Source organism: Orcinus orca, chromosome 1 (genome assembly GCF_937001465.1).
Source record: "Orcinus orca chromosome 1, mOrcOrc1.1, whole genome shotgun sequence".
NCBI lineage: Eukaryota > Metazoa > Chordata > Mammalia > Artiodactyla > Delphinidae > Orcinus > Orcinus orca.
Genome location: NC_064559.1, coordinates 124,191,444 through 124,205,243, shown reverse-complemented (window position 1 = coordinate 124,205,243; position 13,800 = coordinate 124,191,444). Strand labels below are relative to the sequence as shown.

Genomic DNA, 13,800 nt, shown 5'->3' with positions numbered 1-13,800 from the left:
ATTAATTTTGTTTGTCTTCTCAAAGAACCAGCTTTTAGTTTTATTGATCTTTGCTGTTGTTTTCTTCATTTATTTCTGATTTGATCTTTATGATTTCTTTCCTTCTGCTAACTTTGGGGTTTTTTTGTTCTTCTTTCTCTGTTTGCTTTAGGTGTAAGGTTAAGTTGTTTATTTGAGACATTTCTTGTTTCTTAAGGTAGGATTGTATTGCTATAAATTTCCCTCTTAGAACTGCTTTTGCTGCATCCTATAGGTATTGGGTCATCATGTTTTCATTGTCATTTGTTTCTAGGTATTTTCTGATTTCCTCTTTGATTTCTTCAGTGATCTCTTGGTTATTAAGTAGTGTATTGTTTAGCCTCCATGTGTTTGTAGTTTTTACAGATTTTTTCCTGTAATTGATATCTAGTCTCATGGGGTGTTTTTGGAAAAGATACTTGATACGATTTCAATTTTCTTAAATTTGCCAAGGCTTGATTTGTGAACCAAGATATGATTTATCCTAGAGGATGTTTCAGGGGCACTTGAGAAGATTGTGTATTCTGTTGTTTTTGGATGGAATGTCCTATAAATAACAATTAAGTCCATGTTGTTTAATGTATCATTTAAAGCTTGTGTTTCCTTATTTATTTTCATTTTGGATGATCTGTCCATTGGTGAAAGTGGGTGTTACAGCCCCCTACTATGATTATGTTACTGTTGGTTTTCCCTTTTATGGCTGTTTGTACATGCCTTATGTACTGAGGTGCCCCTATGTTGGGTGCATAAATATTTACAATTGTTATATCTTCTTGGATTTATCCCATGATAATTATGTAATGTCCTTCTTTGTCTCTTGTAATAGTCTTTGTTTTAAAGTCTATTTTGTCTGATATGAGAATTGCTACTCCAGCTTTCTTTGATTCCATTTGCATTGATTATCTTTTCCCATCCCCTCACTTTCAGTCTGTATGTGTCTCTAGGTCTGAAGTGGGTCTCTTGTAGACAGCATATATAGAGGTCTTGTTTTTGTATTCATTCAGCCAGTGTATGTGTTTTGGTTGGAGGATTTAATCCATTTACATCTAAGGTAATTGTCGATATGTACGTTCCTATTACTATTTTCTTAATTGTTTTGGCTTTGTTATTGTAGGTCTTTTCCTTCTCTTTTGTTTCCTGCCTAGAGAAGTTCCTTTAGCATTTGTTGTAAAGCTGGTTTGGTGGTGCTGAATTCTCTCAGCTTTTGCTTGTCTGTAAATGTTTTAATTTCTCCGTCAAATCTGAATGAGATCCTTGCTGGGTAGAGTAATCTTGGTGGTAGGTTTTTCTCCTTCATCCCTTTAAATATGTCATACCACTCCCTCTGGCTTGTAGAGTTTCTGCTGAAAGATCAGCTGTTAACCTTATGGGGATTCCCTTGTATGCTATTTGTAGTTTTTCCCTTGCTGCTTTTAGCATGTTTTATTTGTATTTAATTTTTGATAGTTTGATTAATATGTGTCTTGGCGTGTTTCTCCTTGTATTTATCCGCATGGGACTCTCTATGCTTCATGGACTTGATTAACTATTTCTTTCGCATATTAGGGAAATTTTCAACTATACTCTCTTCAAATATTTTCTCAGTCCCTTTCTTTTTCTCTTCTTCTTCTGGAACCCCTATAATTCGAATGTTGGTGCGTTTATGTTGTCCCAGAGGTCTCTGAGACTGTCATCAATTCTTTTCATTCTTTTTTCTTTATTCTGCTCTGCAGTAGTTATTTCCACTATTTTACCTTCCAGGTCACTTGTCCGTTTTTCTGCCTCAGTTATTCTGCTATTGATCACTTCTAGAGAATTTTTAATTTCATGTATTTTGTTGTTCATCACTGTTTGTTTGCTCTGTAGTTCTTCTAGGTCCTTGTTATATGTTTCTTGTATTTTCTCCATTGTATTTCCAAGATTTGGATCATCTTTACTATCATTATTCTGAATTATTTTTCAGGTAGACTGCCTATTTCCTCTTTACTTGTTAGGTCTGGTGGGTTTTTACCTTGCTCCTTCATCTTCTGTGTGTTTCTCTGTCTTCTCATTTTGCTTAATTGACTGTGTTTGGGGTCTCCTTTTTGCAGGCTGCAAGTTCGTAGTTCCCGTAGTCCCCAGTGGCTAAGGTTGGTTTAGTGGGTTTTGTAGGCTTCCTCGTGGAGGGGACTAGTGCCTGTGTTCTGGTGGATGAGGCTGGATCTTGTCTTTCTGGTGGGCAGGTCCACGTCTGGTGGTGTGTTTTGGGGTGTCTGTGGTCTTAGTATGATTTTAGGCAGCCTGTCTGCTAATGGATGGGGTTGTGTTCCTGTCTAGCTAGTTGTTTGGCATGGGGTGTCCAGCACTGTAGCTTGTTGGTCATTGAGTGGAGCTCGGTCTTGGTGTTGAGATGGAGATCTCTGGGAGATTTCTGCTGTTTGATATTATGTGGAGCTGGGAGGTCTGTTGTGGACCAGTGTCCTCAACTTGGCTCTCCCACCTCAGAGACACAGCCCTGACGTCTGGCTGGAGCACCAAGAGCCTGTCATCCACACGGCTCAGAATAAAAGGGGGAAAAAAGAGAAAGAAAGAAGAAGGTAAAATAAAATAAAATAAAATAAAGTTATTAAAATAAAAAATAATTATTAAAATAATTTTGTTAAGTAATAAAAACATAAAAAAAGAAAGTAGAGAGCAACCAAACCAAAAAACAAATCCACCAATGATAACAAGTGCTAAAAACTATACTAAAAAAAAAAAGAAATGGACACACAGAACCCAGGACAAATGGTAAAAACAAAGCTATACAGACAAAATCACGGACAGAAGCATACACATACACCCTCACAAAAAGAGAAAAAGGGGAAAAAAATACATATATCATTTCTCCCAAAGTCCATCTCCTCAATTTGGAATGATTTGTTGTCTATTCAGGTATTCCACAGATGCAGGGTACATCAAGTTGAATGTGGAGGTTTAATCCACTGCTTCTGAGGCTGCTGGGAGAAATTTCCCTTTCTCTTTTTGTTCACACAGTTCCTGGGGTTCAGCCTTGGATTTGGACCTGCCTCTGCGTGTAGGTCACCTGAGGGCATTTGTTCTTCGCTTAGACAGGACAGCGTTAAAGGAGCAGCTGATTCGGGAGCTGTGGCTCACTCAAGCCGGGGGGAGAGGGAGGGGTACGCAATGTTGGGCGAGCCTGCGGCAGCAGAGGCCGGCGTGATGTTGCACCAGCCCGAGGCGTGCCGTGTGTTCTCCCGGGGAAGTTGTCCCTGGATCACGGGACCCTGGCAGTGGCAGGCTGCACAGGCTCCTGGGAGGGGAGGTGTGGATAGTGACCTGTGCTTGCACACAGGCTTCTTGGTGGCTGCAGCAGCTCCCTTAGCGTCTCATGCCCGTCTCTGGGGTCTGCGCTGATAGCCACGGCTCGTGCCCATCTCTGGAGCTCCTTTAAGCAGCGCTCTTAATCCCCTCTCCTCACGCACCAGGAAACAAAGAGGAAAGAAAAAGTCTCTTGCCTCTTCAGCAGCTCCAGACTTTTTCCGGACTCCCTCCCTGCTAGCTGTGGTGCACTAGCCCCCTTCAGGCTGTCTTCACGCCGCCAGCCCCAATCCTCTCCCTGGGATCCAACTGAAGCCCGAGCCTCAGCTCGAGTCCCCGTCCATCCTGGCGGGTGAGCAGACAAGCCTCTCGGGCTGGTGAGTGCCGGTCAGCACCGATCCTCTGTGCAGGAATCTCTCCGCTTTGCCCTCAGCACCCCTGTTGCTGCGTTGCCCTCCGTGGCTCTGAAGCTTTCCCCCTCCGCCACCCACAGTCTCTGCCTGCGAAGGGGCTTCCTAGTGTGTGGAAACCTTTCCACCTTCACAGCTCCCTCCCACTGGTGCAGGTCCCATCCCTATCCTTTTGTCTCTGTTTATTCTTTTTTCTTTTGCCCTACCCAGGTACGTGGGGAGTTTCTTGCCTTTTGGGAGGTCTGAGGTCTTCTGCCAGCGTTCAGTAGGTGTTCTGTAGGAGTTGTTCCACGTGTAGATGTATTTCTGATGTATCTGTGGGGAGGAAGGTGATCTCCACGTCTTACTCTTCTGCCATCTTGAAGCTCCTCTCCTCATTCTCCTTACGTATATTCTGCCACTGCCTTCTGGACTGCAGAGTTTCCTTTGAAAAATTGGTTGATAACCTATGGGGATTCCTTTGTGTGTTATTTTTTGTTTTTCCCTTTCTGCTTTTAATAGTTTTTCTTTGAATTTAATTTTTGTTAGTTTGATTAGTATGTGTTTTGGTGTGTTTTTCCTAGGGTTTATCCTGTATGGGACTCTCTGTGCTCCCTGGACTTGGGTGACTATTTCCTTTCCCATGTTAGGGAAGTTTTCAACTATAATCTCTTCAAATATTTTCTCAGACCCTTTCTTTTTCTCTTCTTCTTCTGGGACCCCTCTAGTTCAAATGTTGGTGCATCTAGTGCTGCTCCAGAGGTCTCTGAGATTGTCCTCAATTCTTTTCATCCTTTTTTCTTTATTCTGCTCCTTGCAGGTATTTCCATCATTTTGTCTTCCAGCTCACTTATCCGTTCTTCTGCCTCAGTTATTCTGCTATTGATTCCTTCTAGTGTATTTTTCATTTCAGTCATTGTGTTGTTTATCTCTGTTTGTTTGTTCTTTAGTTCTTCTAGATCTTGTTAAACATTTCTTGTATTTTCTCAATCCGTGCCTCCATTCTATTTCCAAGATTCTGGATCATCTTTACTATCATTGCTCTGAATTCTTTTTCAGGTAGATTGCCTATTTTCTCTTCATTTATTTGGTCTTGTAGGTTTCTACCTTGCTCCTTCATCTGTGACATCCTTTTTTCTGTCTCTTTTTTTTTGTTATGAGTGAGATTTTGTTCCTGTCTTACTGATTGTTTGGCCTGAGGCTTCCAACAGTGGAGTTTGTAGGCTATTGTGTAGAGCTAAGTTTTGGTGCTGAGATGAGGAACTTTGTGAGACCTCATTCTGATGACTATTCCCTGGGCTCTGAGGTTCTCTGTTTGTCCAGTGGTTCGGACTCGGAGCTCCCACTGCAGGAGCTTCAGCCTGACCCCCGGCTCGTGAACTAAGATCCTGCAAGTTGCGTGGGATGGCAAAAAAAAAAATAGAACAATAACAAAGTAAAAAAAAAAAAAGATTAGGAAACTGACAGATATGTTAGAAAGAATATAAAAATAAAAATAGAGATGAATCAACAACCGGAAGGTACATCAGTACCACAATAGTAAAAAAGAGGAGGAGGGAAAAGAGAAAAAAATAAATAAAGGAAAAGGCCTTGGCTGTGGAGGGCAGGTCCTAAGCAAGGGCAAGGTTTGGGTGGTGGGTAGGGCCAATGCTTAGGACCCACAGGGCTAGAAAAGGCCCTGGGGGCTGTGGAGGGTGGGGCTTAGGCTCAAGGAACAGAAGGGGCCCAGGTGTGCCCCCCACCCCTGGTCTCAGAGAGCAGGGGACCTCACCTGGGAGGCCCGCAGGCTTCCTGGGCCTCAGTGGGTGGGGCAAACGCCCTCCTCTCCTCTCCTGCTCCTCCGGTCTGGGAGGGCTCCTCCTGCCTGCCTCTCCTGATCTCCCCGGCCTCCCTCCTATGCCCCCAGTGGTGGGGGGCAGCCTTGGAGTGCAGGGAACCGGCCTAGGAGCTCAGCAGGCTCCCCAGGCCCGAGTGGGCAGGGCAATTGCCCTCTGCACCTCTCTCACTCCTCCCAGATGCCTCCTCCCACCTGCCTCTCTTGATCTCCCCAGCCTCCTTCTTATGGCCCCAGGACCCACGTGGCCTTGATGGGGCTTTGGAGAGTGGGTACCGGCTTGGGAGCTCAGCAGGCTCCCTGGAGGGCCAGGCGATCGCCCTCCACTCCTCTCCTGCTCTTCCTGGAGAGTCCCTCCTGCCTGCCTCTCCTGATCTCCCTGGCCTCAGGGGCACCGATCCTGTCTGGCCTCCACTTCTGCTCCCCCCTCAGTCCCCCCACATCCTACTGGTTCACTTGGGGGTTCCTCCCATCTCTTTGGGCGTCAGAGTCCCCCACTGGTGGCTGGCAGGTGCCCTAATCGTGGGGAGATGCTAACTCTGCGTCTTCCCACACTGCCATCTTCATCCTATCACTTTTGTTTCTATGGAGAGAGGAAAAAGAAATCGCAATTTGTAAAAACCCTTTGAAGAACATTTTGATCATGATAGTAACCAATACATCCTTGAAAGTCATTTCTAATTATATTAATTTCTCCTACATAACAGAAATTGGGTTCAACATAAGAAATATGTTGACACAAAAGTTTCCAAAAAATTTAAGAGCCTCAAGAAAGGAAACTTGAGCACTTCTGTTGGCTTGGTTCTTAGTGGATTGTGTGTTCTCATAAGGGCCAGGACCATGTCTGTTTTATTCGTCACCTTATCCCCAGCTTCTAGCACAGTACCTGGCAGGTAGTAGCTGCTCCTTCAATACCTATTGGCTGAGGAAATAATGAAATCCTGGTCTCTGAAGGAGTTACATAGAGGTTAGGACCACCTGGTAGAGATAGTATTGAAACAGTCATGAGTTAGGCAGCTAATGGGGCCTGATGATACTTATGGTGTCTCCTTACTTTGATTCTATAATTCCTTATTCTACGATAAGTTTAAAAAAACCTCACCATTTACATAGGCTTAAAAGAATGACCATGATAATATAATCAGTTACGCTACTGACTCAGAGTCACACACACAAAGTGTTTTTTTTTTTAATTAATTAATTAATTTTTTGTTGCCTTGGGTCTTGCTGTGTGTGGGCTTTATCTAGTTGCAGCGAGCGGGGGCTACTCTTTGTTGCAGTGCACAGGCTTCTTGTTGCGGTGGCTTCCCTTGTAGCAGAGCACAGGCTCTAGGCGCATGGGCTTCAGTAGTTGTGGCACGTGGGCTCAGTAGTTGTGGTGCACGGGCTTAGTTGCTCCGCGGCATGTGGGATCTTCCCAGGCCAGGGCTTGAGCCCACATCCCCTGCGTTGGAAGGCAGATTCTTAACCACTGCACCACCAGGGAAGTCCACAAACTGTTAACTGAAGGTTCATCTCAGCCTGGGCTGGAGCTAAGGATGGGGAGCATGGGGACACCTGACAGCTGTTTTTTTTTTAAGTTAGTTTATATATTTAAAAAAATTTATTTATTTACTTTTGGCTGAACTGGCTCTTTGGTGTGGCGCACGGGCTTCTCTAGTTGCGGTACGTGGACTTAGTTGCAGTGAAATGTGGGATCTTAGTTCCCCAACCAGGGATCGAACCCGGGCCCCCCTGCATTGGGAGCGTGGAGTCTTAACCACTGGACCGCCAGGGAAGTCCCTGACAGCTGATATTTTGTAAGTGCTTGTCTAGAACCAGTATTGCCTTAACAATGTTCACAGTGACGGTCATTCTCAAAGGCCCTCGGGGGTTGAACTCTCCATAATTTTCAAGATACTTGCTCTGATATTTATATATATTTTTACATATGTTTATTTTGATCCTATGATCTATTTTTTAAAAATTTCTTGAGTTAGAATTATCTTTCAACCCCCGCCCCCCCAATCATGAAAAAGCATTACCTTATTGCCTGGGTTTAAAAATTTTGTATTATATTTGAAACCATAGCATCTTCTGGACAGGGTTTAATTTCAGAGTTTTTGTGGGTACATGTGCTGTATTTTGTATTTCTTGTGTTTCCCTCTCTTACAGCTGGTCTTGGAAGAACAGGGACCTTGATAGCCTGTTATGTCATGAAACACTACAGGTTTACACACGCAGAAATAATTGCTTGGATCAGAATATGCCGGCCTGGCTCTATTATAGGACCCCAGCAGCACTTCCTGGAAGAGTAAGTATAGTGTCTCCATTATCACATGATGTTCTTGTTCCTGATTATTTCTGCCGCTTGTTCCCTGGTTGTGGACTATGTCAAGCCTGTGGTTGTGGAATGGCTGCATTGTTAGAGAAGGCTGTACCTCTAATGGAACGTTGTTGATTTGACAGCTAATGCATTCTAACTTTGTACCTTTTATATATCTTAGATCAGGTGAGAGTGAGGAGAAAATCACAGAGCCATCTCTGCCTACCTTTTTTCTGTCATTTTCTATGTGTGATCTGGCTACAGTGCAATTTTCTTATGTCAGCCCACTTGGCACTTTTCATTCTTTTTTTTTGTTTGCACATCTAAAAGCAGAATGAGAAAAAACACACTACAGAGGTCAGTCCAGGATTTCGATGACATTGCCGCTCTTCTGACAACTAACTACGCTGCTCATGTAGCTGCAGCTTATGAGTTACCAAGGAAGAAATAAAGAAGACTGGGTTTTAGTCCTGGCTATACCACTAACTAGCTTTATGACCATTATTTAGAAGAATACTTATAAATTCCTTCCTTCATCTGTTCACGTACTCATTCATTAACTGTTTGTCAAACCCCAGCCCGCAAGGCGGAGAGGTTTAACCTGTAAAAGTACAATCCTTTCTGATTTCCCCTTAAAATTTCAGAAATTACCATTAATTTACCCATTAAGAAAATGAAGAGATGAAATAAGCACTAGCTGATTTAGGTCCAGCTCTAAAATCAATTGGTGATGTCTTATACTGAAATTTCACTTTTTTCTTTTTATTCTGGTGTGGATCTATATGGAATAGCATTCTTTTCCAGATAATTCCTTTCCCATTTAAATCATTTTATGTCGGTGAGAAACAAATGATCATGAATTTCATAGAAAGATGCTGTAAGCAAGCTTTAAGCATCTGAAATGGATAAAAGGATTTGAGCCTACTGAGCAGTTACTTTAATTGTCAATCCCAGAGGGAATAAGTGATAGGAAAAGACATGCTGAAACATGTGCAGTTATACCTTAGCTTAAAAGAATGAGGTGGAAGTGTAATGAATACACAAGGAAAAAATACCCAAGAACAGGGTCATTAAGAAGACAAGTTCCTAGGTTTTTGTCCTGTGAGATACAAATAAAATAATTATATTATTTTAGAGCTTTCTTCTTGTCAGATTCTCTGCCAGAGGTTTCCATTATTTTGCATTATGTGTGCCTACAGCATGGGACTTTGTGCTGTGTATCTGCCAGGGGCTTGTTGTACTAATTACTTACTAAAGTTGGATAAATGGCCTTAGGGTTAGAAAACAAAAAACATTCCTAAACCTGGATCTTTAAGCCATCTCTTAAAATCATTGTTTGGAAGAATGTTCATTCATTAGGTACCTACCGAATACTCACCTTGCCCCTGGCTCTCTGCTAGGTACAGTTCACAAGGTGAGGAGATTTTCCTGAGAACACTACTGGTCAAATTCACCTAAATGTCTTAGGCCACCAGATGCCACAACCCTCCCACTTCATGCCTGCATACTCCTCCTTCCTACTCCCTACTCTGCCTTCTCTCTCTGCCATGTCTCAAAATAATAACAGAAGAAATTAGGGTTATGAGGCAAAGGCATTCTAAGTTGAAGGCTTTTTCATTTATAGGTACTTAAGCGGCAAAACTTAGGTTATTTACTTAGGTGTGAGTCAATACTGTAGTTTTCTACTATCTGTGAATCTGAGGTGCAGGAATGACTTCCTTATATAACGAGATATTAAAATCAGCTATTACTAATGTTTAGGTCAGAAGCTTCCTGAAGGCAGGTTCTCGATCTGAGGCACTATACCTTCTATATTTTGCAGTATTTCCTGTAGAGCCATTTCTATGGAGAAATGTCTGCATTACTCATGGGCTTTCACAGGCCTTTCTGATTGCCTCCTTCTAGGTATCGGTCTATGGCCTAATTTACTTTATGCCTCTAAGTGGCACCAGACGTAGTATTTTGCTTTACTTAATTGTGTACACTTATTTTGTTTTCTCCTTCTCTCCTATTTTCCTTATTCAAGACTATGTCTTTTGCAAATATTTTCTCCCATTCTGAGGGCTGTCTTTTCATGCTTTGCGATGACCTAGAGGGGTGGGATAAGGAGGGTGGGAGGGAGGCTCAAGAGGGAGGGGATGTGGGGACATATGTATGCATATGGCTGATTTGTTGTACAACAGAAACTAACACAGTATTGTGAAGCAATTATACTCCAATAAAGATTAAAAAAAGCCCAACTCACTAAAAAAATAAAAAGAGACTATGTCTTGATGTACCTCATGGCAGAAGACATACTTTACTGTGTTAGTGACATTCATTCTTTCAACAGATGTATGTCAGGTGCACACTCTCTGCCAGGCAATGCTCCTGATCCTGGGGCTGCAACAGTGAATGCAACAGACGAGGTCCTTTCCTCCCAGGGTGTCAGTATCTCTAGTGGAAGGAACACACAATAAACAAGTGTATAAGTTTACATACAAGATGATTTCTGACAGGGACATGACAATAGAGGCCAGCAGCAGGGGAGGGGGATGACTGGGGGGTGGGGGGGGAAGCCGTTCTGGTTGGTGTGAAATAGTATCTTAATTTGTATTTTCCTGATGACTCATGATCTTGAACACCTTTTATATATGTATCTCCTTTGTGAGGTGTTTGGACCAAGTCTTTACCCAGTAAAAATTTTTTTCTGTGGTAGTTCTTTATTTTTTAATTAAAAATATTTGTTGAAGTTAATATAAAACCATTATTTTTCACAGTACTATATACAGAGCTGATGTTGTTATTCTACAAATTATTTAATATTAGGGAAAGCAGTTAAGGTTGTATCTGGCAGCTTTACAAGAGCACTTTTGCTTTTCAGTGAGATTTTTTTTTTAATTGAGGCATGATGGACATAAAACATTATATTAGTTTCAGGTGTACAACATAATGATTCAATATTTGTATATATATTTTAGATATGAGTTCTTTGTCAGATGTATGTGCTGTATGTTTTTTAATGAGCAAAATTAAAATTTTTGCTGAAACTGATTTTTAAAAATTAACTTCTTATCCTGCAACCTTACTATTTTTATTCATTAGTTCTGGTAATTTTTTTTTTTTCCTTTTTTCTCATTGCTAAGATTTCCATTACAGTGTTAGTTAGAAGTGGTGAAAATGGACATCCTTGTCTTGTTCTCAGTCTTAGGGGGAAGGCATTCAGTCTTTCATCGTTAAGTATGACGTTAGCTGTGGGGTTTTCATAGATGACCTTTATCTGAATGAGGAAATTACCTTCTCTTTTTAGTTTGAGAATTTTTATTAATAATGGGTATTGAATTTTGTCAGTTTTTTTCTACATTTATCAAGATTATCATAATCTTCTAATGTGAATTACATTGATTTTTGAATGTGGAGCTATGATGTGCATGATGTGCTATTATTTTTTCATATGGCTGGATTCAATATGCTAATATTTGTTAAGGATTTCTATGTCTGTATTCATGAAGGACATTGGTATGTAATTTTCTTTTCTTGTAATACTTTGGTTAAGTTTTGGTATCAGGGTTATGCTGGCTTCATAAAACAAGTTGTGAAGCATTTCCTTTTCTATTTTCTACAAAGAATCTATGTATTAGACAATATTGGATTTGAGGGGGTGGGATGGGAAATTAGGGGACAAGAGAGTCATTTGGAAATAGGGGCCTGGTTGATGTTGGATTACCTGGAAGTGTTGATCGTCTGGTGTGACAAAGGTAGACCAGGATGTGAGCCATGATGGGTTTTGTTCTGAAAAGCTTTTAGAGCCAGGTGGGTCATCAGTAGAGGCCAGAGGGTACGAGTCCTCTGATGACTTTCTACCCAGCAACTTCTGGGGTATGGTAACCAAGGGGATGAGGGACCACTTGCTTAGGTGGGTGGCAGAGGAGCATGAGGCGCCAAGGTAGTCTCCACTCCTCTGCAGAGCGGTGCTGTGGTCTGCTGGAGGAGGTGCTGGGTCACAGGGAGCCTGGGGGGCTCTGGTGGTCAAGCACTTCTGTTCAGTTCCTTCCCTGACTTTTTCTAACCATCCTGCTGGGCAAGATTATTTAACATGCCTTTCTCTAACCATTCCAAACATGACCTCAAGCCTTCTTCCAAGCTACATTTTATGCCAGTAATGATTTTTCTCTTACCTTTCTCATGTTGCTCCTATTAGCTGATAAAAGTTTACTTCCTCTGTTACATATAAACAGTGAGAGGGAAAGGGTTCATTTATGGTTCTACTTTCTTTTAACAAGCTCCTAATGATAAAACTTTAAAATAATTTTCCATCTTGAACATTACTGTTACAATTTTCTGTTGGTTTTAAGTTTTTTTCAGTGGTCTTTAATATACCTGTCCATATCATTCTTGTCCCAGATTGCAGGGATGCCTCCTTTTCTCCCTCATTTCCTGCCTTCCTTCCTTCAACAACTATTTGTTGAAAGCCACTGGTAGGCAGTGTTCTTTGCACCTGGTAAGCTGCAGTGAAAGAGTAATTTCTGACCTATAGAGATGGAAGAAAAAGAAAGAGGAGGAGGAGAGGGGGAAGGGGGAGGGGAGGAAGAAGAAGGTGCAGGAGGGTTGATTGGTTGTGTGGTTAATAAACAAATGCATAAATTATATAGTTTCTCTGACCATGATTGGTGTGATGCAGAAAAATGAAGCACAGAAGAATAGGGGAAGGAAGAGAAGGCAGTTTTTTTTTTTTTTTTTTTGCGGTACGTGGGCCTCTCACTTTTGTGGCCTCTCCTGTTGCGGAGCACAGGCTCCGGATGCGCAGGCCCAGCGGCCATGGCTCACAGGCCCAGCCGCTCCACGGCATGTGGGATCTTCCTGGACCGGGGCACGAACCCGTGTCCCCTGCATCGGCAGGCGGACTCTCAACCACTGCGCCACCAGGGAAGCCCGAGAAGGCAGTTTTAAATAGCGTGGTAGTGGTGGGGCTCATAGAAGACTTTTGAGCAAAGATCTCGAAGAACTGATAGAATAAATCGTGGGTGTTTTGGAGAAGAGGGTTTTCCTCTGAGGGAACAGCTGCTGAGGCTCTGAGTGGGAATGTGCCTGAGGACACCATGGCTGATGGGGAGAGCAAGGGAGGTGAGGCTAAGGGGAAAAAGGTCAGATCAGGTATCCTTCTAGGCCTTTGTAGGAGTTTGGCTTTTCTTTGCATGAGATGAAAAGTCAGCAGAGGAGGGTTTTGAGCAGAGGAGTGAAGTGATCCAACTATAATACACACACACACACACACACACACACACACACACACACTTTTTTAATTAAAATTTTTACTTTGGGATAATTGTAGATTAACATGCAGTTGTAAGAAATGACAGAAGGAACTCTTGTGTACCCTTTACCCACTTTCTCCTAATGCTACCATCTAGCAAAACTATAGTATAATATCACAATCAGGATATTGACACTGATACAGTTAAGATATAACATTTCCATCACTGCAAGAATCCCTCACATTGCCTTTTTATAGCTACTCTCACTTCCTCCCTGCCCACATCCCCTCCTTGACTCCTGACAACTGCCAATCTGTCCTTCCTTTATATATTTTGTCATTTCAAGAGTGTTATATATATGGAATTATAGAGCATGTAACCTTTCGGGCTTGGTGTTTTTCACTCAGTATAATTCTCTGGAGATTCCTCCAGGGTGTTGCATGTAGCAATAATTGTTCCTTTTTGTGGCTGAGTAGCATTCCAAGGTATGAATGTACTGCTGTTTGTTAACCATTCACCTGTTGAAGGACAGCTGAACTGTTTCCAGTTTTCAGCTGTTATGAATAAAGATGCTATAAATGTTCATGTACAGGTTTGTTCAAACATAAGTTTTCATTTCTCTGGGTTAAGTGCCCAAAAGTGCAATTGCTGGATTGTATGGTACGTGTTTAGTTTTATAAGAAATGTCAAACTGTTTTCCAGAGTGGCTGTACCATTTTACATTTTCACCAGCAGTGTTTG

The 13,800-nt window shown here is 42.1% G+C and overlaps 1 protein-coding gene across 5 annotated transcripts in view; it reads left to right on the top strand.

The window, feature by feature from the left end:
- Positions 1 to 13,800, top strand: part of CDC14A (cell division cycle 14A) — a 180,824-nt gene that overhangs the window by 122,674 nt on the left and 44,350 nt on the right. For all 5 annotated transcript variants that reach the window (XM_004263082.3, XM_049708398.1, XM_004263081.2 and 2 more), the window contains one exon: positions 7,675 to 7,813. In XM_004263082.3, coding sequence (XP_004263130.1) covers positions 7,675 to 7,813 — 139 coding nt within the window. The remainder of the gene's footprint in view (positions 1 to 7,674; positions 7,814 to 13,800) is intronic.